At 42.0% G+C, this 24,172-nt stretch overlaps 1 protein-coding gene across 1 annotated transcript; it reads right to left on the bottom strand.

Moving 5' to 3' along the window:
* Window positions 1–2,539: 2,539 nt before the first annotated feature.
* Window positions 2,540–6,365, bottom strand: LOC148854317 (galactoside 2-alpha-L-fucosyltransferase-like). Its single transcript, XM_088941297.1, has 2 exons — window positions 5,870–6,365; window positions 2,540–4,114 (listed from the first exon to the last, which is right to left on the bottom strand). The coding sequence occupies exons 1-2, from the start codon at window positions 6,111–6,113 to the stop codon at window positions 2,652–2,654; spliced, it is 1,707 nt and encodes a 568-aa protein (XP_088797423.1). The 5' UTR covers window positions 6,114–6,365; the 3' UTR covers window positions 2,540–2,651.
* Between the last annotated feature and the right edge of the window lie 17,807 nt (window positions 6,366–24,172).

Here is a 24,172-nt window from a genome sequence, read left to right as displayed (position 1 = left end):
CACTTGTAGCCTCTTAACAATTGGGTAGCTCGGTAGAGCTTGCCACAACTTGCCACTTACAGTCAGCTCGGCAGAGCTCGCCACAAGCCGCTTGGCATAGCTCGGGGAAATCGGTATATCTAGGGGCAGCCCGGCATAGGCAGTTGGCCACTCCGTAGGCAGCCTGGCACCTTACGAAGAGCTCGCCACTTAGGGGCAGCTCGGTGCTTATAGGTAGCTCGGCATAGGCAGCTCGCCACAGGCAACTGGTCACTCTGCAGGCAGCCTGGCGTCTTACGAAGAGCTTGCCACTTAGGGGCAGGTCGGCACTTACAGGTAGCTTGGCATAGGTAACTCGGCACTTAGGGGCAGCTCGGCGTATCGTAGGAAGATCTCCTATCCAATTCTCTCGCTAAGCAGCGCCATGCCTACCAGTCCTGAGAGCTGTCCCTTGATTAGCAGAGCCGTACTCTACAGCAACCGCCTGCACCCGCCACCTCAGCTCTGGTAGTAACGCCTACGGTAGAGAGACAGAGGCGGTTACGTCTGACTTGACAGAGGTTGTTACGCCTGATTTGACAGGACACCACTATATAATGACTCTGAGCTCAAAGACAAAGGGGAGAGAATGAAAAAATGGAGGTAATCCCTACTCTCTAGCTCTCTCATTTCTCTCCAAGCTCCCTACAATTAGAATGCTAACTTAGACACCGGAGAGTCCCCACCGGGAGAATACCCCTGGGTCATCTGATTTAGTTCTCGCAAGTTCCTCAGCTCCCGTCGCCTACAAAGAGGAGGAAAAGATGGAGTTCTCATAGGTCCCTCGGCTCCCGCCGCTTACAAAGGAGAGGAGATCACCTCATGCAGGTGGCAGTCGCGTTGCGTTACACCAGGGAGCTCGTCACCAGGTAGCTCACCACCAGGGAACTCGTCACCAGGTAGCTCACCACCAGAGAGCTTGCCACCAAGTAGCTCACCACTAGTGAGCTCGTCACCAGGTAGCTCGCCACCAGGGAGCTCGTCACCAAGTAGCTCACCACTAGGGAGCTTGTCACCAAGTAGCTCACCACCAGGGAGCTCATCACCAGGCAGCTCACCACTAGGGAGCTCGTCACCAGGTAGCTCACCACTAGGGAGTTCGTCACCAGGTAGCTCACCACCAATGAGCTCATCACCAGGGAGCTCACCACCAGGGAGCTCGTCACCAGGCAGCTCACCACCAGGGAGCTCGTCACCAGGTAGCTCACCTCTAGGGAGCTCGTCACCAGGTAGCTCACCACCAGAGAGCTCATCACCAGGTAGCTCACTACCAGGGAGCTCATCACAGGCAGCTCACCACCAGGGAGCTCATCACCAGGTAGCTCACCACCAGGGAGCTCGTCACCAGGTAGTTCTCCACCAGTGAGCTCGTCACTAGGTAGCTCATCACGAGGCAGCTCAGGAGCTCATCACCAGGTAGCTCACCACCATGGAGCTCGTCACCAAGTAGCTCACCACCATGGAGCTTGTCACCAAGTAACTCACCACTAGTGAGCTCGTCACCAGGTAGCTCGTCACCAGGAGCTCACCACCAGGGAGCTTGTTGCCAGGTATAGCTCACCACCAGGGAGCTCGTCTCCAGGTAGCTCACCACCAGGGAGTTTGTCACCAGATAGCTCACCACTAGGGAGTTCGTCACCAAGTAGCTCACCACCAGGCAGTTCACCACCAGGGAGCTCCACCATCCTCTCCTGGGAGTAGGTCAAATGACGAGGCACTTAGCCAAAAAAAATTGATACATCACAAAAAAATGATACGTGACAAAAAACAGCTACATCACTTATATTTTCAATTCAGTATACATTCATCAAATTATTTAGCTCTTACTCTTAACAAATGGGATTTTTCTAAAGCCAAACACTGAGAGAAGGGATAGTCCAGGTGTTTGTCAGAATTGCTTAACTGGGATTACATACATTTTATGATTTATCCAAGCCATTTTATATCGGTGGATGGATAGGTAGTTCGGTGCATTTATTAAAACGCTGTTGATTGTAGTGCTAACGAGGGATTTTACCCTCTAGGGACTACAACGAATAATAACGCCCCTCGAGATAAGGGTGTCAATTGAACTGGATTTGATCTAATTAATCTGATCCAGTCTCATCCAATCCAATGAATATTTTAGATCAGTTCAATTCTATTCAATTTGTTCAAATTCATTTTAATTTTAAATTAATTTTAATCTAAAACCGATCCATTGACACCTATATTTTTATCTTCTATTAATGAATCATATATATCTAACCCAATCCAATATAAATTCATTATGAATGAACCAGGTCCAAACCAATTTAATAAATACTTTGGACCATTAAGTTTGGACTTGTCCAATTTAATATGTTGGTCCGTTGAAATTGATTTTGGTTTGGATGGGATCCGGTCCAATTCAGCCCCTACCCGGAGATGATTAGTCGTGTTTATCAATCACCAATTCACCATTATCCTCGGCATCAACTGATATTTTCTCACAGAGTATACATAATAATAATAATAATAATAATAATAATAATAATAATAATAATAATAATATACAACAAATTCATTTAAACTTTCTAGTTTCTACCCAAAATCATATCGAAAGTTATAATGATAATACTGATGAGATAATAAATACAAACACCTAGAACTGGTCACGAGCAATCGACCAGCTTAAGGCCCCAGGTCATGTCCTCACAATGTCTCACGTGCGGGACAAATGCACCCGTATCTGCCCCTCTCTTTGCCTTGCAATCATAAAGTGGAGGAGCATGGAAGCAAGGTTCCATGGACATGGCCTGACGACAAGGTGGATCAGGGGTTGTCCTATTCTCAGGCTTGTAGAGAATCCATGGTTTCAAGCCTCCAATACCCTGAGCTACATACCCAAAGGTCGACCATGCGCTTGTGACCAAGACATCGCTCAGGCTCAGGAGATGCATCTCAGCCCATGCCTTCCTGTTGTGCATCTGCTTCTCGCTTTGTTGATACTCTTCGTGGCTTGGCTGGTAAACCCCAATCGCCTCCCCAGTGACTGTAGGGTGCTCCCAATACATATTCCTTATCTTTTCAACGTACCCAGAGGTTAGAGATGTCATCAGGACGGCTATAGACCTTTGTTTTCCCAATGGCCCAGTGATGATGGGTTTATGGACATCAACTTCCGGCAACACTTTTTCCTTCAGGGAACAAGCTAGGATCTGATCTATCACATACTGGAATGGGCCTGTGCCAGTATCAAACAGTCTAATATGGATGCCCACCCTCACATCTGCTTTAGCCAAGTATGCTTGATAATACCTGGAAATCAACCCCCATACTGAATTTGTGGGATGGAAAAGATAGCGACCCAAGTGGTGGAAAACCGTTTCTTTATCGGGGAAGAGGTTACTCAGTTCCTTGTCAAAGGATGGGATCAAGAAGAGAGATGGGGCAAAATAGTTATCAGTCTTGATGACCAACCAAGGAACATTTTGGAGATGAGATTGATCTTGATCACAGAAGAAAAGCTTATCATGATCATTGTAATCATGGGCAAGATGAAGATATACAAAAGGTGGTGGTACTGATCCTGTTGAGTTGTTTAAAACCATATTACCATAGCAATGAGGATGCCCTTGATTGAAGCTGTTGAACTGATCATGAAGAGGGAACTCCAAAGGGAGTAGCCATGACACCCCTGGAAATGGTTCACAGAAGAGATCAGTCATATCATTCCCACGGTCAACAAGTAGGACCCTATTTGTGAGAAGTGCATACAAAAATGCTGAAGCTAATGCTAGAATCCTGTTTCCCAATCCGCTAAATGATATCCATACCACATATTTACAATCTGTGGGCCCAGTGATGTGGCCAGACTTGAGCTGCTCCAATGTCCTGTTGTAGGACTTTGTATAGGCTCCACAGCGCTTATGCAAAACTTCATACCTTCGCAACCTGGATACAAGATACGAAGAAGGCCTGTGTGGTAGTGTCTTGCGATATAAGATGGACTGGTACCTACTTAGACAAGATTCCTCATCATCAAACTCATCAACAAGAAGGCCGCCAAGCAATTTGTCTTGAGTCTCCTCAACAGTTTGATCGGATTTAATGTCTTCGGAACCTGATTTTGGAACTTTTATTTGGGGAAGGGAGCACAAATTAGCAATCTAAATGAGAGGGGGGGCACCATTAAAGCAAACAGATCAAGCATTAGGAAATCAAATTGAAACCATTGAGTCATGCTCCATCCAAATTTAGTTAATTATGGAATGGACAAGAAAAAGGATAAAATGAACAAGAAAATAGTTAATGCATATTATTTGATTGCATCATCTGACTCTTCCTTTTCAGTCATAATTCAAATTTTATTTCAGAATTAACTTATTAGGTACAAATATCATAATCAAACATGCAAAATGAACTACAAATTACTCTTTTCATGAGTGCTTATTTAAGGTAGATGCTAATTTGTTTCCACAGACAAATAGGTTAGGAAGAAACATAGACTGTACAAGTGCATGGATCTGTAGATTATGCTCACCTATGATCTCAAGTGAAGCAGTAGCTGTGGAATAGTCACCCTTTATGTTGTAATTGTGAAGAAGGAATATTGGGGTTCAAATGTCAAAATAGTCACAGATGTTCTAAACTTGATACCTAATTTGTTTGAAATGGTGATTTTAGTTGTTGGGGGCGGAGAAAAAGACAAAAATACATAATAAACAATAAAGGATGAAAGACAGAAAATCAGAGAAATTACCCTTCAGGTTCTAGACCAGAACAAAAGCTTAAAGCCATCAGTTATATTTCTTTACCCTAAACAAGGTGGAAACTTGAACAACTTGAGTACATGATCTCTAATGCGGGGACTTAACCAAATACTTGAATGACACTATGGTGGTAAAGCAATTACAACATGAGAGACTGGTATTTCAATCAAAGAGGTGAAATGGCTTAAAAATGAATTTGCAAACAAGCCGAGCCGGGTTGTATTGTAAGAGGAATGAAATGCATTGAAGACATCAGAAAAAGATAATGAACAACAAGACATAATGAGACAGAGATAACATCAGTAAGAAATTCATAAATAGAAAAAAAAAACAAAAAAAAAAGAAAAAGAAAAAGAAAAAAAGGCTATAGCTAAGAATTCATATTCAAACATTCCTTCAAATTTTGAGCAGATTGAAAGGTTCTTTAATTAGTGTTTAACTGGATCAGTTTAATTACGTCGAAGTTGATATTATCCTATCTTTTCAATTTCCTCCAACCAATCCCTTGGACAATTAAAATATTAGTAAACAACCATAAAATCCATCCTCAACTATGCTTTCTTCAAGAAACAAATTAAAAAATATATACGGACTTAAAAAGAACATTCAGAAATATATATGGACCTAAAAACAGAAAAAATTCTGATCCCATAAGGAAGAAATTACTAGCTAGATATTGATTGAACGAGCAGAACAATGTTTTATTTTGAACCCTATAATTACATCTACAGAGAACAACATAGTTTAAAAAATAAATATAGCACAGTGAGAGATTTAACAATTAGTATCCTAGATCAAACATGTAGATTTTAGTTTAAGAGATCCAAATAACACTCATCAATTGTGTTCATTTCCAGTATACAATCACATTGAATCAAACAACACAAAACGTTGTTATTACGAATTAAGATGATGATCATGGCAACGGCAATGACTGACGATGATGAACAAAACGGAGTTAGAAAAACAATATCATATCGTACGTAGACGACAAATCAAGTGAATTGAACATCATATTGATATAGAAATTCTACTGGGGTTACGTAAATGAGATAAGAAGATGATAGATAAGAAGAAAACGCATGATTTGATTTTGTAGATATCGTGGAAATAAGTACCTTCTTCGGTTATTAATAGAAAATCTCTTGCTTCTGCAAATCCCCGAACTCGATCTGACTTCATGTCTCGATAAATGATGGAGACCAGAACTGGGAAAATCATTAAACATACAACCAGGATCCCCATCAACTTCATCGTATTGAGTCCAGTACTCTTCCTCCCTGCTACTTGAGAACTACAGTCATTTGCCAGATCTGAGTGCTTCGGTGGAGATATTTGCGTCCTGAACCTCTTCGTATCCATCGACTTCTCAGCTGGGCTACTCAATTCACGAAAAATGAGATGAGTTTTACAGAAGGAGACTTCTTGGATTTGATCTTGCAGAGGAACCGTGACTATGATTATAAAACAGTTGATCAACCTTCATGCAGAGAGGAAGGAAGACGTTTTAGAAATGCGAGGGTTTATCTAATAATTTTCGAATCTAATCCCACTGCCACCAGGATCTCTGACTATAATTAATTGATTATAAAACGGCTGGGCTACCGTCGGTAGGATCTCTGACTCGTCGGGGTAGAGACAGTAGATCAAATCACACTGCCATAGGATAGGGTTGGGCTCGTTTAGCCCATGAGAAAGAAGGGGTAAAATAAAAAAACCTTCGGTGGAGTTTTTGACAATCATAAAAAACCTTCTCTAAACTTTTAAAGAACTCAACAAATACCTCCACCTAACGGAAAACGTTAAACCGAAGCTTCAATTTTTCCAAATACCCATTATACCCTTTTGTTAATTAATTTATATACATTTTTACTGAAATAGCCCAATACACATAAGCTTTATGCGAAGTTTTATTGCAAACAATGATTTCCACGCAACGAAGCTCTTACATGAATTGCAGAAACTTTAATTCATCGCTTAAACTCAATGACAGAGAACAACCACAACATCCCCTTTGCCATTATGTTGATGATTGGCCCAAGAACCACTCTGATTGCTCTGGCATTCCCTAGCCTGAGGTGGAAGAAATCCAATCAGATCGGACACAATTCTTTATTTCAATCCTTATGGCTGGCTTTATTAGAGTTCTCGTCATTCTCATCTTCACCCACCCATGAGAAAGGAGTATCAGATCTTTTGAGCACCGCTAGAGAAAGGGCCGAGTCTTCCATTAACCATATGATACATTGTTCGTATTTTACTTCAAAAAGGAAGAGAAAGCTTATGTGCATTGGATTATTTTAGTGAAAATGTATATAAATTAATTTATAAAAGGGTAAAATGGGTATTTGGAAAAAATATGCATTAGTTTAACGTTTTCTGTTTGAGTCAGTGATAGAAGGGAGGTTTTTGTTGAATTCTTTGAAAGTTAAGGAGAGATTTTTATGATTATTAGAAACTTTAGAGGAGGTTTTTGAACTTTACTTAAAAAAGATAAATTACAAAGACGGCCTAGTCAGTGACAAAGAATCTCTTATATTTTAACTTGCAATAAAGATCCCTTGAAATTTTATATTGCAACAAATAGCCCCTCAATCATTAAATTAGATGATGGGGGGCGTTAAATCATCAAAATACCACATTAAACTTTCTCTATGTTCTTTTTCTTACCCATCTTCTTTAAAAACCTAACTAATCCAAAAATACCATCATTCCTTCTCATCAAGAAATACTTTTGTTATCTCACCGGTGATCCTTACGGGAAAAGGAAAGAAATCTCTGCTAAGTTAATTAAAAAAGGGACACTCACCGTTGGAAAAGGAAAAAAACTATGGTGAATTAATTAAAAAGGGATATTCACCTGTTGGGTATGGATTTTCAAAACTCAAGACATTCTCTGTTGTCTTTACTATAGCCATTTTAGTTAATTTTAAAGCACAAGACAATGAACAGCATTAAGTGTAAAACAAGTAAGATGGTTTCATAAATTAAAGAAAGGGTAGTTTGGGTATTTAGAAAATTTTAAACCGTTGGATGAGAAAAAATCTTTTTTGAAGTTAATTGATGGAATGCCAATAGAGGGATGTCTTTGTCTAATAGCTAGAGTTCAGAGGGGATCTTTGTCACCGACCCCATAGTACAAGGGGGTCTTCCTAATTTACCCAAAAAACCTATTAAGGTTTTTGAAAAACAGCCAAAACATGGACGATGGTCTAAAATCAAAGCTCCTATTGTACGTTGAAAAGGGTTTTGCTCATGTGATTGAACATAGAGGGACTATACCTGTTGATGGGCCACGTAGTTTGACGGATAAGCTTAGGATTTCTCAAATAAGCTTACCCAATAATATTATATATAATAAAAATATATATAATAATATTTAATATATATTAGTTTTCAAACTATTATCAAATACCAATTTACAATTTGGGAAATAGGAATGAGCTTATTAGTCTATTAAATTACATTGTAGGTAGGACTTTCCATATCCAGACCGGGCCTTGAATTTTATACAAGGGAATATAAGATATAGGCCCAATGGTCAAGTTGGGCTCAAGCTCGAGCTTGGAAATTTTTTGTTAATAAATACACAAAGTTTGGCCTGGCCTGGTTCGTGAACAAGTCTACTAAAGGCCTTTATATCTATATCTATGCTACTAGACCCTTGGCTTGTGAACCTTTTTGACTAAAATACCTCTATCTTTTAAGGTGGTTCCTCTCAATTGTGAAATTATAAAAATATTTTGGATATTACTTCTCAATGCATTTTCTTTCCATCATTAAGTCTCATATTTAAGGTATTAACTTCCATTCACATTGAATCCTAAATTTAAGGTATTTTATCTCTTGTCATTAAATTTTATTTATTAAATACATAAGTACTAATATTCATAGTATAAAACCTCTATTTTTGAAATAAACTTAAAAACAAAACCAACTTTCTAAGTGGCAAGAAAGCATGTCAACCATTTGGGTCAAATAGGTCTATCCATGATGCCATAATTAAATACTAAACGTTTAAAAATAGATAAAAAGAGAAAAAAAAATCTTTAAAAGATTTTGGACAAATCTCTAATATCATATATTTGTCATATTAAATGGAATTGAAATACAAAATTTAAAACTGATCAAAAAACGAAACCATTTTCCTCTCTAAGTGGTGGGCCAATGATTCAGCCCATGATGTCACAATTAAATAATAAGATTTTTCAAAAATAAAAATACAAAAATTACAAAAGTAAAAATAAAAATGTCACATTTTTAATATTATATATTAATTCATGATATTAAAAAAAGGTAAGTGTGATAAACAAAAACTCTTTATTAATGGTGTAATAAAATACAAAATTAATTTAAAACCAAATGGCTTAATCTGTGAGGTTATAAATAAATAATAAGATTTAAAAAATATAGAGATATAAAAATAGAAAATTTGGCATATTTGTAATATTATATACCAATCATATTAAAGAATAAATTTGATGAATAAGACTTATGTTATGGGTAATGGAAATGGAACACAAAATTTAAAGTTGTATCAAAAGGGAAAATATTTTCCATTCGAGGTATGGATTAGGAATTAAATTGTCTAGGTTAACCCATTATGTCATAATTAAATAATTAAAAACTAAAAATAGATAGAAATGAAAAAAGCTATAAAAACATAAAAAGTTTATAAAAAATTTTGAAGGCATCCCTAATATTATACATTCATCATATTATATAAAAATAAGTGTCATAAACAAGAATTATTTTTATTGATGTGGAAATGGAGTAATAATTTTAAAATTGACATAGAAATAAAACAATTTTCTATGTTATGTCTAGCGGGCCAGTCCATGATGATAATTAAATAATAAAAATTTTAAATTAAATAGAAATATGAAAGATCATAGAAAATATAGAAATTCTATAAAAAACATCCAGACACATCTCTAATATTATTATTGTTATTATAATTATATATCTAATTGTGAGGATAGAAAATGTAATTTGAATTATTACTTTCAACTCATTCAATTTTCTCTTATTAAGACATATGTCAAAGGTATTAATTCCAATTTATCTTTCACTGAATCTTATTCTTGACTAAGATATCCCTATTTTTGAATTTGGTCCCTTTCTTATTGTGAAAACATAGAATGTAATTTAAGTCGCTACTTTTCACCATTCAATTTCCTCTCATTAAGTCTAAAATTTAAGGTATTAACTCCCACACTCTTTCATCCAATCCTATATTTAAGTTATTTTTGTCTCACCAATAAATTCTATCAGTTAAATCTATATCCACTACTTCTAACATTATAAAACCCATGGGTGCAAAAAAAGACATATAAAACCATGTCTTTAAAATGGATGAAAAATGAAACCCTTATAATGGATTAACCCACAAAGTCATAGTTAAATAATAAAGTCTATATCATACCTATACTACTATAAAAGTATGAATGAGAGTGTGAATTTTTTTTTTAACTAAAAACTCCTATTTTTGAATTGGGCCCCTCTTTAATTATGAGGACAAAAAAGTAAATTGAACTACTATTTTTTACCTCATTCAATTCCCTATCATTAAATCTTATATTTAAGGTATTAACTTCAATTATCTTTTATTAAATCCAATTACTTACTATTTTTGTATTTGGTCCAATTATCTTTTATTAACTCATTCAATTCCCTATCTTTTATTAAAATATAATTTGAACTACTACTTTTCTTCTCTTTCAACTCTCTTACATTAAGTCTTATATTAAAGTTATTAACTCTCACACTCTCTCAGCAAATTTTATATTTAAGCTATATTTTCTCTCACTAATAAATTCTATCAATTATATCTATATTTAATACTTTTAACAATATAAAATCCATGGGCATAAAGAAGCAATATAAAACCCATGTTTTTTAAAATTGACCCAAAAATGAAACCATTCATTTGTCTTAATGGCAAGTAAGCAATTCAACCATCCAGGTCAAATAGGTCAACCAATGAACTCATAGTTAAGTAATAAAATGTTTGAAAAAGAAATAAATTCAAAAAATATAAATAAATAAAAATTGAACAATCTCTAATTTTTTATATTAATCTTATTAAATAAAGATAACTAAAAAAACAAGAATTGTGTTTTATCGATGACGGAAATGACTTACAAAATTTAAAACTAACCTAAAAATGAAATTGCTTTCCTATTTGGTAGGTCAACAATTCCACCTTTGGGGTTAAATGTATTTGTTTTTTTTTTTTTTTGCTCTCCCCCTTCTTCTTCTCTCTCTATGTCTCCCTCTTTGTGTTCTTGATTAGCTTTGCTCTTTAAAAATTCTCAACTTCTCGGTTTTGCTCATCGACAATAATGGCTTTGCCCCATTCTTTTCTTTCTCTCCTCTCTCTACTTTTGTTTCCCTTGATGTTTGTGGCTCACTTTGCTATTCCTAGCTCGGTTTTATAATATTATAACATAAAATTATTAAATTATTAAATTATTATGAAATTAAAATTGTTATAATAATATTATTAATTATTATTTTTATAAATTATAATAGTATTGTTAATTAATAATAAATAATCATAAAATAAGTAAAATATAAAGTAATATGTGTTAAATAATTAAAACAAATACAAATAAGGCATTTGAAAATTAGTAAAAAGTATTTAAATAATGAAAATGGTAAAAGAATTACTATATTTATAATTTATTAAACAACAATAAAAATAATTTAAATTAATAATTAATAAAAGTTATAAATATTTTTGTGGGACAATGTGCGATTTTGCATTATAGATATCAATTAGACTCACACGTGTCTAATGTATTACATACATCATGTAACAATCATACCTAGACAAAACTTACCAAATGGTTTTGCTATTTTTCTGTCTTTTGGGAAAATCTCTCAAAATCACATGTTATCAAATGGTCAAGATATTCAGAGCCCAGCTCCCAAAGCTTAGTAGGTTTTTTATTTATTTATTTAACAAACTTCCTGTCTACATTTTTTTTTTTTTTGTGAAAAATAGTAGGTCTTTAATCTATTGAACTTTTGAATGATTTTGTTAGAAAGATTTGTGGAATGGTACTTTCTAAGTGAGGATTAGCCTATAACCTAATAACTTAAATTATTGGGTAAGATGAGAATTGGGATATGCTCCTCACAAAGCGTACCTCACAACCCAGCCTACGGTGTTGGGAACATCTTCCCATGAATAACAACACATAGGACGAGAGATGTTTTTAATACATAGTGGGATGAGGCTATGAGATCTGTGCGAGGTGCACTCTATGAGGAGCAGATCCGGTCTCAAAAGATGATGTCCAATTCTTTTGTGTGAATTAATACCAACTCAAGGGCTCAAGACCCAATCCTCAACTAGAAAAATCCTTTTTTAGGAAAACATCCAAACAATCCAATGGGCTTCACATAGTACCACCTTAAGGCCCAATCTTCCTACGTGCTTTCAATGCTCAATAGTCTTTTTATTTTCTTTCTTTTTTTTTGAAATACTTCAATAATCTTTTTAGGATCATTTACTAAAACACTCCTATAATTTCTTTAATTTACTAAAACCTACCCTGTAGTTTGTACTTTACTAAAACATTTCCTACAATTTTCAATTAATTTACTTAGGGGGTATTCTATAGTATGGATGAGAGGTTGGTGGGTGTGGACTGGTACACACCACACCCTATGGCATGGATCAATCCACACCACACCACAATCCACAGCTATTCTGAACTATGGATAGATTGTGTTCACCGGACCGGTTCACACCCACAGTGGTGTTCTGTAAGTGTGGTGTGGGACCACCAAAATTTTTGATTCCATGTATCTCATATACATTTTATGGAAAATCTACATAGTCGATCATAAATGTCTAATTTTTGCATTTTATATGGTAATTGAATTGAAAAAGAAGGCATCAATATGTAGATAATAATTGCATTTTTAAATAATTAAAAAGTATTGATGAAGGATGATTTGACCCGATCTATGAAACAGTGACACGTGGACACTGACCCAACGTAAGCGACAGCTCAACATCGTGGTCTGGTATAGCTAAGTAAACAGGCCCCAAAAGCAACTCGCCACGACGCGAGCTCCCAGTTCCCCGAGCTACCCCCAAAGGAATATTCCGAGGCAACTTCAGCTCGCAAGCTGAGAAAAACAACTCGCCCGAACTCCCAAGCGGACAAGAAGTCCCGAAGAATAGTTTACTAATGGCACTCCAGAAGCATTCCTAGCTCGCTACAAAGTAGCTCGCGAATGGATCGCACAAGCATTCCATAGGAAGCTTCTATCTAATAGGCCGTACCAGTCAGACTACGCCATATCACCTACTGGCGGCGTAGTCTCTGTCCTTTTCGACAGTTTGCACCCACGTCTCTCAATAGGTGGAGGCGTGCCTGTCACCTTGAAGACGTGTCACTCGCCCAAGTAGGGAGTACGCCCCAACGGCCACCTACGTAGCCCTAGCAGGTAATGACTGCAGTAGGAGATCCGGTGGCGATTACACCCAATTTCCCAAGGAACGCCCCCTATAAAAGCCCTCAGGGCAGAGGAGAAACTTCTTCTGAAAGGTACAAACTAAAAAAAAATCTCTTGAGTACAGGAACACTGCGCGACCTACACTCTTAGCCCTCATTTTTTCTTTCATTTCCCCTACACAGTACTAACTTAAGCATCGGAGTATTCCCACCGGGAAAACCCCCGGGAATCCTTCCTTTCCTCTTCTCAAGTCTCGCCCATTGCCAGCAAGGAGCCAGTCAGCGTCAGCGTCAGCTAGGAGTGCCCGGATCGCGCTACATCATTTGGCGCCGTCTGTGGGAAACGCTTCAAAAGGCCTTTCTCTCTAAGCTTTTTCAATCCCTTCTTCTTCCTTGAAACAGTCCAACGCTCATGGCCTCCTCTAGCAATGTAGGACGAAGCATGGAGATGGATAACTCCAGGGAACACTCCCAGCTTCCTACTGTCTGCATCGGACAGTTCACCATCCCCCTTTCAGCAGATGGAATCCCCAGCTTAAACGTGCCTCTCACAATGGCACCTGTCATCACCCCATTTCCTGCTACAGTCAGGACAACCTTCACTGAACCTTCGGTCGTGCCCCCGGCGGCCAGCCCAAACTAGTTGGAGGACCTGGTGCAGTGCATGAGGGCCATGCAGGCTCAAATGCAATAGTTCCAACAACTTCAACTCTACCAACAGCATGTACTGCATCAGGTCTTCCAATACCAATACCAGCAGCAGTTCCCCCAACTGCCCCAGCCTCAGCTTCAGTAGCCTCAACTCTCACCTCAGCGCCTACCTTCGCAGCAAGCCAGATCTTGCCACCATAACGAGCACTCCGGTCGAGGAGAGCCCCCCCAAAACCTCCCAAAAAACTAGGCCTCCCCCCACGGCAGACGGGAGAGACCGGCCACCCCGATCTCGCCGCGGGCGGATAGGTCGGGAGGACCCCGGCCGGGCAGGTCTACGTCGCCCCGACAGTCGAAGCTTGGAACCCCGACAGTCGGTTTGAAATCCTAGCAGCAGACTCTAGGCAGACCCCTTCTGTCCGCAGCCATCTTCAGTGGACCGAGCTCCCCCCGGCGCAAACAGTCTTGGATAGCACGGAAGTGAGCAGCACAAACGCCGAGCCCGTTAGGAAGCAGAAGCGCCGACGTCAAGCTCGCCAATCTGTCACCAGCGACTTGCCCGAGCTCATGGGCAAAGAAGAGGTATGTTCGGCCAAAGCCAAAGCTCCCCTTCTCTCAGTCCCGTCCCCCTGTCCTCCAAACTTTTGGCAGTCCCGATGCCCAAAGACTTCAAACTCCCTTCTCTTGATAAGTACGATGGGGCGTTCGACCTAAATGATCACGTAGACGCCTTTCAATCACAGATGCACCTAGCGCGAGCCAGTGAGTCGTGCATGTGCGTGGCCTTCTCCACTACTTTTAGGGGAGCAGCCCGCACGTGGTACCGGAACTTGGCGCCCAGGTCAATCAGAAGTTGGGTGCAGTTCGCACAAGCCTTCATGTCGCACTTCGTCACCAGCAAGCGATGCCAGCGAACTGAAGAAAACATCTTTAACATAGCACAAAGGGAGGGAGAGTCCATCAGGAGTTATATCAAGCGGTTTGATGATGCTTGTATGTAGATATCGCACCTGGATCCCATTGTATGCCTGGCAGTGCCCAAGAAAAGTGTGAAGCATAAGGAGTTCAAGTGGTACATGGTCATCAACCAACCCGCGACCATAACTGAGTTTCTAAAGCTTGCTGATAAATTCATAGCCATTGAAGAAGAGATCAACCAGAAGGGGGAAGGCGCATCAAAAAAAAGGAAAAGAGAAGAGCCACCCATTCAAGTAGACACCCGAAGAAAGAAGGAAACAGCTTGGGGTGCGAAGCCGGGCCAATTGTTCCGAGCTCCTACACCAGACCGAGATAATTACACCCCACTGAACGCAAAGCAGGCCGAAATCCTAATGGCAATAAAGGGCGCCCCATACGTGAAGTGGCCACCCCGTCTGAAGGGGAACCCCAATGAAAGAAATAAGAGTTTGTATTGTAGTTTTCACAAAGACCATGGTCACAGCACCGAAAGCTATAAAAACCTCCACGACGAGATAGAGGAGCTCATCTGCCGCGGATATTTGAGAAACTTTGTCAAAATAATAATAATAATAATAATAATAATAATAATAATAATAATAATAATAATAATAATAATAATAGAGCAGGTCGGCAAGCGGAGCACGGCAGAGACGCTCCGGAATCAAGCAGCAGGCCGGCCAAACAACCGTAGAGGCAGCCTCCGGAGGAGAGGCCAGTTCGAGGAACCATCCACATGATAGTGGGAGGTTCAATCGTTGTGGGTTGCACCTTAGCAGCAGCTTGGACGTCAGTTCATGAGGCTGCCCAGGAAGAGCAGAACCCCCCAAAGTGGCCGAAGATGAGAGACCCCATTTTCTTCATGGAAGACGACGTGCGAGGGATCCACTATCCCCATGATGACGCACTCATGATAAATCTAAGGATCAACGACTTCGAGGTCAGGCGTGTACTCGTGGACTCAGGCAGCTCGGCCGACATCCTCTTTAAAGCTGCGTTCAACCAGCTTCAGTTGCAAAGAAGTGATCTGAGGCCTACGGACACCCCCTTAGTGGGCTTCAACGGAGAGGAAGTCTGCCCCCTTGGGAAGATAACAATACCCGTAGAGATAGGCACATAGCCTTAGGTGGTCAGATTCGAACATAACTTCCTGGTGGTAGCGACCCCCTCTCCCTACAATGCCATAATAGGTCGACTAATCACCCATGTCCTACGGGTGGTGGTCTCTACTTACCACTCGGCTATGAAATTCCCAACAGATTTCGGAGTGGGAGTGGCGCGAGGCAACCAGCTCGAGTCCTACAAGTGCTACGTCACTGCCCTAAAGGGAAAAACCAAGGTGGCCAACGACCTCGAACTGGAACGACCCACGGAGCAAGGCGAAGAGCGAGCCGTGCCCACAGAAGAAATAGTCGCGGTCCCAACCTCAACAACAGACCCAGCTCAGACACTTCAGATCGACGCTTTCGTCCAAGAGCCCCTACGATCCAAACTGGTAAGTTTTTTACTTTGAAATTTAGATATTTTTGCATGGTCTGCGGCAGAAATGCCCAGTATAGACCCCGGACTCATAACTCACAAGTTGAACAGTGATCCTGTAATTAGGCCCGTTAGATAGAAGAAACGTAACCTAACCCCATAACAGTGGAAAGTGGTCGATGAGGAAGTTGAGAAGCTCCTCGCGGTGGACTTCATAAGAGAAGTCTAATGCTTGAGCTGGGTAGCCAACCCCATCCTGGTAAAGAAGGCCAACAGCAAGTGGTGCATGTGCGTCGACTACACCGACTTGAACCGGGCTTGCCCAAAAGACTGCTTCCCACTATCCTGAATCGACCGTCTGGTGGATGCGACCTCAGGGCATGAGTTGTTTAGTTTCTTGGACACCTATTCAGGCTATAACCAGATCAAGATGAACTCGGCAGACGAAGAAAAAATGGCCTTCATCACAGAGTTCGGCCTCTACTATTACAAGGTTATGCCCTTCGGGTTGAAAAACGTAGAGGCAACCTTTCAGAGACTTGTAAATAAATTGTTTGCGCAGTTAATCGGCAAAAAAGTAGAATGCTATGTAGATGATATGGTCATCAAAACCCAATTCTCATATGAATTAATACAAGACTTGCATTCTGTTTTTGAAATTTTGCGTAAGTTTAACATGAGACTAAATCTGAACAAGTGTGTGTTCGGCGTGACCTCAGGTAAATTCCTGGGTTACATCGTTAACCGGCGCGGCATTGAAGCCAACCCGGACAAGGTTAAGGCCGTCTTAGACATGAAACCACCCCGTAAGTTGAAGGAGGTTCAGAGGCTGAATGGCCGCATAGCCGCCCTGAGCCGCTTCATGTCCAAATCGGTGGACCGTTGTCTGCCGTTCTTCAAGGCAATCAAGAGTTTGAGTGGACCCAAGACTGTTAGCTCGCGTTTGACGAGCTCAAGAATCACCTCTCTAGTGTGCCGACCTTAACCCGACCTGAGGAGGGCGGCATTTTAGAACTGTACCTCTCGACGAGCGACGAAGTGGTCAGTTTGGTACTAATAAAGGAAGTAGATCGGGTCCAACAACACATCTATTATGTTAGTAAGGTGTCGCATTTGACGAGCTCAAGAATCACCTCTCTAGTGTGTCGACCTTAACCCGACCCGAGGAGGGTGACATTTTAGAACTGTACCTCTCAGCGAGCGACGAAGTGGTCAGTTCGGTACTAATAAAGGAAGTAGATCGGGTCCAATGACCCATCTATTATGTTAGTAAGGTGTTGCAGGGAGCAGAAACGAGATACCCGGAGATGGAGAAGCTAGCATACGCATTGATAATTGCAGCTCAGAAGCTCCGCCCGTACTTCCAAGCTCACATTGTTATCGTCCTTACCAACAAACCTCTAAGACAAGTCTTGCTTAACCCCGAGGCCTCTAGCTGATTGACGAAGTGGGCCATTGAGCTCAGCGAGTACGACCTCCAGTACAAGCCGCAAACTACCATTAAGGCCCAAGCCTTGGCAGATTTCATAGTTGAATATACGTTCAGCTCCGAAGTTCCCAGTCCAGTCGAGAGCGAGGCTCCCCCCTCGGGTGAGCCTGGAGCTCTCGGATCAGTCAAGTCTGAAACTCGTGAAGTAGTAGCCAGTGTGGCACCTCTCCTAATTCGACCAACCGTGAGCTGGGGTGAGGAGCCATGGATCCTTCACATAGATGGCTCCTCGAACCAATAAGGCAATGGTAACAGAATAGTGCTATACGGCCCAAGCGGCATAAAATTAGAGTCTGCATTATGCTTCGAGTTCGAGGCATCCAACAATGAAGCATAATACGAGGCGTTGATAGCTGGACTAACTCTAGCCAGAGAAGTAAAAGCCAAACACAACGTTATCTGCAGCAACTCCCAGCTTGTGGTCAACCAAGTCACCGACGAATACGAAGCTCGCGAGCCGACCATGATCGCCTACTTAGCCAAAGTCAGAGAGGCCCTGCTCAACTTCCAATCACACTTCATCAGACAGATCCCTAGGTCGAAGAATGCTGAGGCCGACACCCTATCCAAGTTAGCCAGCACTAGCGGCATCACCATGAGAACCGTGTAGATAGAGGACCTGTCTCGGCTTAGCATTCTCAGGGTGGCAGAGGAGGTTGCTCCCGTCGTTCAAGCAGAGCCAAGCTGGACTGACCCGCTCGCGAGCTTCTTACTACACGGGAACCTCCCTGCATACCGCAATGCAGCCAGAAAGGTGCAGCGCCAAGCAGCCAAATATGTCATAATAGACGGGCGGTTGTACAGGAGATCCTACACGCTCCCCTATCTACGTTGCTTGTGACCCACTGAAGTTGAGCTCGTACTCCGTGACATCCATGAGGGTCTATGCGGTGGGCACTTGGGGGGCAAGGCCCTCGCCCAAAAGGCACTTCGACAAGGGTACTATTGGCCAACAATGAAAGCAGACGCTATTGAGCTCGTCAAAAAATGTGAGAAATGCCAGAGACATGCCAATATTCACCACCAACCTGCTACCGACCTCAAGTATCTCACCAGCCCGTGGCCCTTCGCGTAGTGGGGCATCGATCTACTCGGGCCATTCCCACCAGCAACGGGAGGAAGAAAGTTCTTAGTAGTGGCGGTGGACTATTTTACCAAGTGGGTAGAAGTCGAGCCCCTCGTGACGATCATAGCCCGAAATGTCCAAAACTTCTTTTGGAAGAGCATCGTATGCCATTTCAGACTACCTCGAGTATTGATTTCCGATAATGGCAAATAGTTCGAAGACATCAAATTTCAAGATTGGTGCAGGGACATGGGGATCCAATGGAACTTCACTTCAGTCGCGCATCCTCAAGCAAACGGTCAGGCAGAAGTCACGAATAGAGCCATCCTCTACAGACTAAAAGCACGGCAGGACCGAGCTAAAGGATTGTGGGCAGACGAAATACCGAGTGTCTTATGGGCCTACCGAACCACAGAAAAGACCGCCACGTGAGAAACACCCTTCAACCTCACCTATGGCACTGAAGCAGTGATTCCCGCAGAGATCAAAGTACCTACGTTGCGCCTGGAAGCGTACAACGATCAAACAAACGAAGATGAGCTACGTACCAACCTCAACCTACTCGACGAAGTGAGGGACCTCGCGTACATTATGACCGTAGCCTACCAGCAGAGAGTAGCTCGGTATTATAATGCCAAGGTCAAGAGGCAAAACCTCTATGTTGGCGACTTGGCCCTTCGAAAAGTTATGGTGCCTGAGCCTAGTGTTGGCAAGCTCGGGTCTAATTGGGAAGGTCCTTACCGAGTGAAACAAGTGCTTGGGGAAGGAACATATGAACTCGAGACCCTCGAAGGGAAACAAGTACCTCGGGCATGGAATATTGTCAACCTGAGGCAATATTACCCGTAGAAACTTAGGAGCAGGCTACGGTCCCTCCCAAAGTCTAAGGGCCATAATATCGAGCTAACATGACCTCGGCACAAGAAGACCCCAGTTGCCACTTCGGCCTAGGAGAAATTCAGGAGCGGGCCATCGTCCCTCCCAAAGCCTAAGGGCCATAATACCGAGCTAACATGACATCGGCACAAGAAGACCCCAGTTGTTACTTTGGCCTAGGAGAAATTCAGGAGTGGGCCACAGTCCCTCCCAAAGCCTAAGGGCCAGAACACTGAGCTGACAAAGACCTCAGCGTGAAACGACAATGGCAAAGGCATGAAAACATTAAAGGCATAAGTAGTTTGGGTATAAAGCCCGCAAAACACAGTTTGTCCCAATACATTGGTCGAACCGAGGAAAATCCAACCGATGCTTAGTTCGGGCATACGTTACAATCACTCTGCAATATAGCACGCGGGCCTTAAACGTGACAAATCAGGGTAACGCCTACCAAAGAGCCCTACTTCAGGTATGTAACTTCAACAGTTCAAGTGATGAGATTGCTTTAGTAAAAGTAAAGTCCATCATACTCAGAAGGAAGAATTCATTCATGCATTCAAAAAAAAATGATGATGAAAAATGAATGACAATGCAATAACCGAGCTAAACGAGCTCGGGCAAGGTTCCATCGCCATGGGGCACAACCGCCCAACTGAAAAACTTGTGAAAGACTGGGTTTATGGCACTCGGAAGCCACAGAAGCCCAGAGAAACACCACCTCAAGAATCCGCCTCCTCTTCCTCCGGAGAATCGGGCTCCTCTTCATCCGCCTGGTCCGCTGTCTCAGGAGACAGACCCTTCATAGTAATGCTGTCGAGGTTGAGCCTGGAAAACTTCTTTCGAACCAGCCACCGGTAGAGTTTAAACCCCGAGCGGTATGAACCTGAACAGTACTCCGCCTGGAGGTCGTGAAATTCCTAGAAGCCTTTAAAATCCCAGACTGCTCTCTCTCGCTCAACCTCCACCATTTAATCGAAGTTTCGGGTCCGGTTCAGAAGAGTGGACTCCAATTCCTACACCTGTTGCCTGAGAAGCTCCCTCTCCCCTGCCATCCTCGACGACTCCTCCCTGTAGCGTGCGCTCTCTTCAGTAAGCCGAGCGATTTGAGCTTCCTGATCATGAACGAGCAGCTCCTGAGACTCACTCCTCTTGCGGGTATGCTGGAGCTCGCCCCGGACCCGATCGAGCTCGCCTTGGAGCCTCTGGTTGGTGGAACGTTGGTCGAGAGCATCAACACGATGGATGTGCATCTGGAGAGCCATGGCATGAATGACAGAATTCACTTGTCGGCAAGAAAGAAAGATCATAAGACAACGGGAAAGGGTAAAACAAGAGAAGAAAGGTCACTTACCACCATGCAGTGAGCAGAGGTGAACGCGGATAAATCCTCAGGCTCCATGTTCCCCCATTGAGCGATTTCTTCATTGGTCACCGCTTTTCGGCTCCTCCGACGGGCCACCAGATAGTCATTTACCCCTTCCTAGTTCCCCACTGGGAATCGGGGGTAAGGACGGGGCTGAAGAGGGTTGCCGGATGCCTCCCCTGATTGAGGGAGTTCGCTCCCCCCAGGGTTAGCCCCACTAGTCCCTTCAGGGGGGCATTGGAACCTCGGGCGAAGGAGAGGGAATGACCAATTCAGCGGACCTGAACTCAGTGCTCCCCGAAGGCGGGGTTCGGTCAGGGCGCGTCCTCTTCGCTTGGCGTCTCTAGCTACTCGAGAGAAGGCGGCACGAATCAGCACTGGACATGATGGCTGCCACAAGACCACAAGGTATTAGTCCGATAATAAACAATGCATGTGTACACAAGTCGTAAGGCACTATGCAACCTAAAAGACTGACCTACCCGGGCTCAAGCCTGCCTGCACGAGCTTCTCCTCGGCTAAGTAGTTTGAGCAATGGAAGCCTACCGACGCCCAGGACAGCATCATTTTCCGAGTCTCAGGGTCCAGCTCGACCCTAGGGTCCTGAACAGCGCCCCTCCAAGCAGTAGGAAAGGACCACCCCTCGGGGTTATGGACCACAAAATAGTCCCGCTTCCAAGCAATAATCCTATTCAGTAGCTCGTATAAGAGCTTAAAGCCGCGACGGGGGGAGAGGTAATAAAAATGCCTCTCCGGAGGAACCCCAGGAGCAACATTCTTTATACAGAGGATAGATGCAAAAATATCAAGATCTAAAGGGAGACAGTACTCGTAACACAAAGATATAGTCCCAACCATATTCCGAATGGCGTTGGGATGAAGTTGGTCAATAGTGACGTTAAAGTGATTCAGCACCTCCACTATTTATAGCCCCCGCCCTTTCAAAACTAACGGTTCGGATCAAAGCAGATCCAACAGTCCGCAGATTTCCTGACCGCACGCCTCCTAAAAATCGAAAGCGATTGGCTGCACGTCTTCCACGATCGAGGTAGTCGCAGCCGCATGATGTTCGGAATTAAATGCCACCTCAACATGTTTTCGAAATCCGAAAAGTCAGGGAAGACAGAAGATCTCTTGATTCCCACAAATGCATTTAATGGGGGTAGTCAATCAAGTTTGAATTTTGGTCAAATCAGTCTATCGTGCTTCATAAACTCCCTGCACTAAGGCAGTACTCTTAGCCCAAGGAGTGGGGGGCAATTGATGAAGGATGATTTGACATGATCTATGAAACAGCAACACGAGGACACTGACCCAATGTAAGCGACAGTTCAGCATCGTGGTCCGGTATAGCTAAGTAAATAGACCCCAAAGCAGCTCGCCACGACGCGAGCTCCCAGTTCCCCGAGCTACCCTCAAAGGAATATTCCGAGGCAACTTCAGCTCGCAAGCTGAGAAAAACAACTCGCCCGAACTCCCAAGCGGACAAGAAGTCCCGAAGAATAGTTTACTAATGGCACTCCTGAAGCATTCCTAGCTCGCTACAAAGTAACTCACGAATGGATCGCACAAGCAGTCCGCAGGAAGCTTCTATCTGATAGGCCGTACCAGTCAGACTGTGCCATATCACCTACTAATGGCGTAGTCCCTGTCCTTTCGACAGTCTACACCCATGTCTCTCAGTAGGTGGAGGCGTGCCTGTCACCTTGGAGACGTGTCACTCGCCCAGGTAGGGAGTACGCCCCAACGGCCACCTGCACAGCCCTGGCAAGTAACGGCTACAGTAGGAGATCCGGTGGCATTATGCCCAATCCTGCAAGGAACGCCCCTATAAAAGCCCTCAGGGTAGAGGAGAAACTTCTTCTGAAAGATACATACTAAAAAAAATTTCTTGAGTACAGGAACACTGCGCGACCTACACTCTTAGCCCTCGTTTTTTCTTTCATTTCCCCTACACAGCACTAACTTAAGCATCGGAGTATTCCCACCGGGAAAACCCCCAGGAATCCTTCATTTCCTCTTCTCAGGTCTCGCCCGTTGCCAGCAAGGAGCCGGTCAGCGTTAGCTAGGAGTGCCCGGATCATGCTACATCAAGTATTATTTTAAATATAAAAAATAAAAAAATTAATATTTTAAATCTTATTATATTGATAAAAATATTAAAAATTTAATATTTAAATAATGAAAAAGAGTTGAGAAGGAGAATCATCAAACTTGTGCTAGAATTAACATTAAAAAAATATTATTTTATTGATAAAATATTAAAAATTATTAAAAGATTAAATAAAATGAGAGTAATTGGACCAATGTAATGCAGGTACGTTACACTAAAACCTTCCCACAAATTGTCTACACCATAGTGTGGACCATCCACAAGAAAATATTGGGGACGATAAATTTGGGTGTCGCCCATCCCTGTCCATGCTATTTTGTGGACGGGGACCGTCCACATATAGAAAAACGCCATATCTTATCGTGGACAAGACCAAAATGGTCCCGTCCACGATGTTTACACACTACCAAACACCACCTTAATCGACCTTCCATAAGATGAAAATAGAAAATGATAGTTTTAACCTTAATATCCATTCAAATAAATTTAATCATAAGAAACTAAAATGAAAATATCAATTTTGCCCCTAGTAAACATAGACAACCACTTTATTTTTCTCTATTTGGTCAATTTTATTTTATATATAAAAAGTGTTAGGGGTACTATTGGAATAAATAACCACGGATCCATATCCTTGAACATTTTTCACTCAGTTTAGGGGTACTTTTGAAATAAACAACCATGGGTCCATGCCCTTTAACATTTTCTAATTACTTTAGGTGATCACGTTTCGATTTTCATATGGCAAAACAAATAGGTCTTAATGAAAAGTTGATTAAATGAACTAGGACCCATTCACTTTTCGATAAGTTATTTATCTGAGTAAATGCAATTACTTGGGTAAGTTTTTCCTAGGAAACACTTACCCAAGTAAGTGTATTTACCTATGTTCTTTTATTTTCCAAGTAAAAAAGGAAATGACCATTTTAACCATAAAAATTCATTATTAAGAG

Source organism: Nelumbo lutea, chromosome 4 (assembly GCF_056320005.1).
Source record: "Nelumbo lutea isolate HS-2025 chromosome 4, American lotus-T2T, whole genome shotgun sequence".
Lineage (NCBI taxonomy): Eukaryota > Viridiplantae > Streptophyta > Magnoliopsida > Proteales > Nelumbonaceae > Nelumbo > Nelumbo lutea.
The sequence above is the reverse complement of the archived record's forward strand: the minus strand, read 5'-3'. Positions and strand labels throughout refer to the sequence as shown.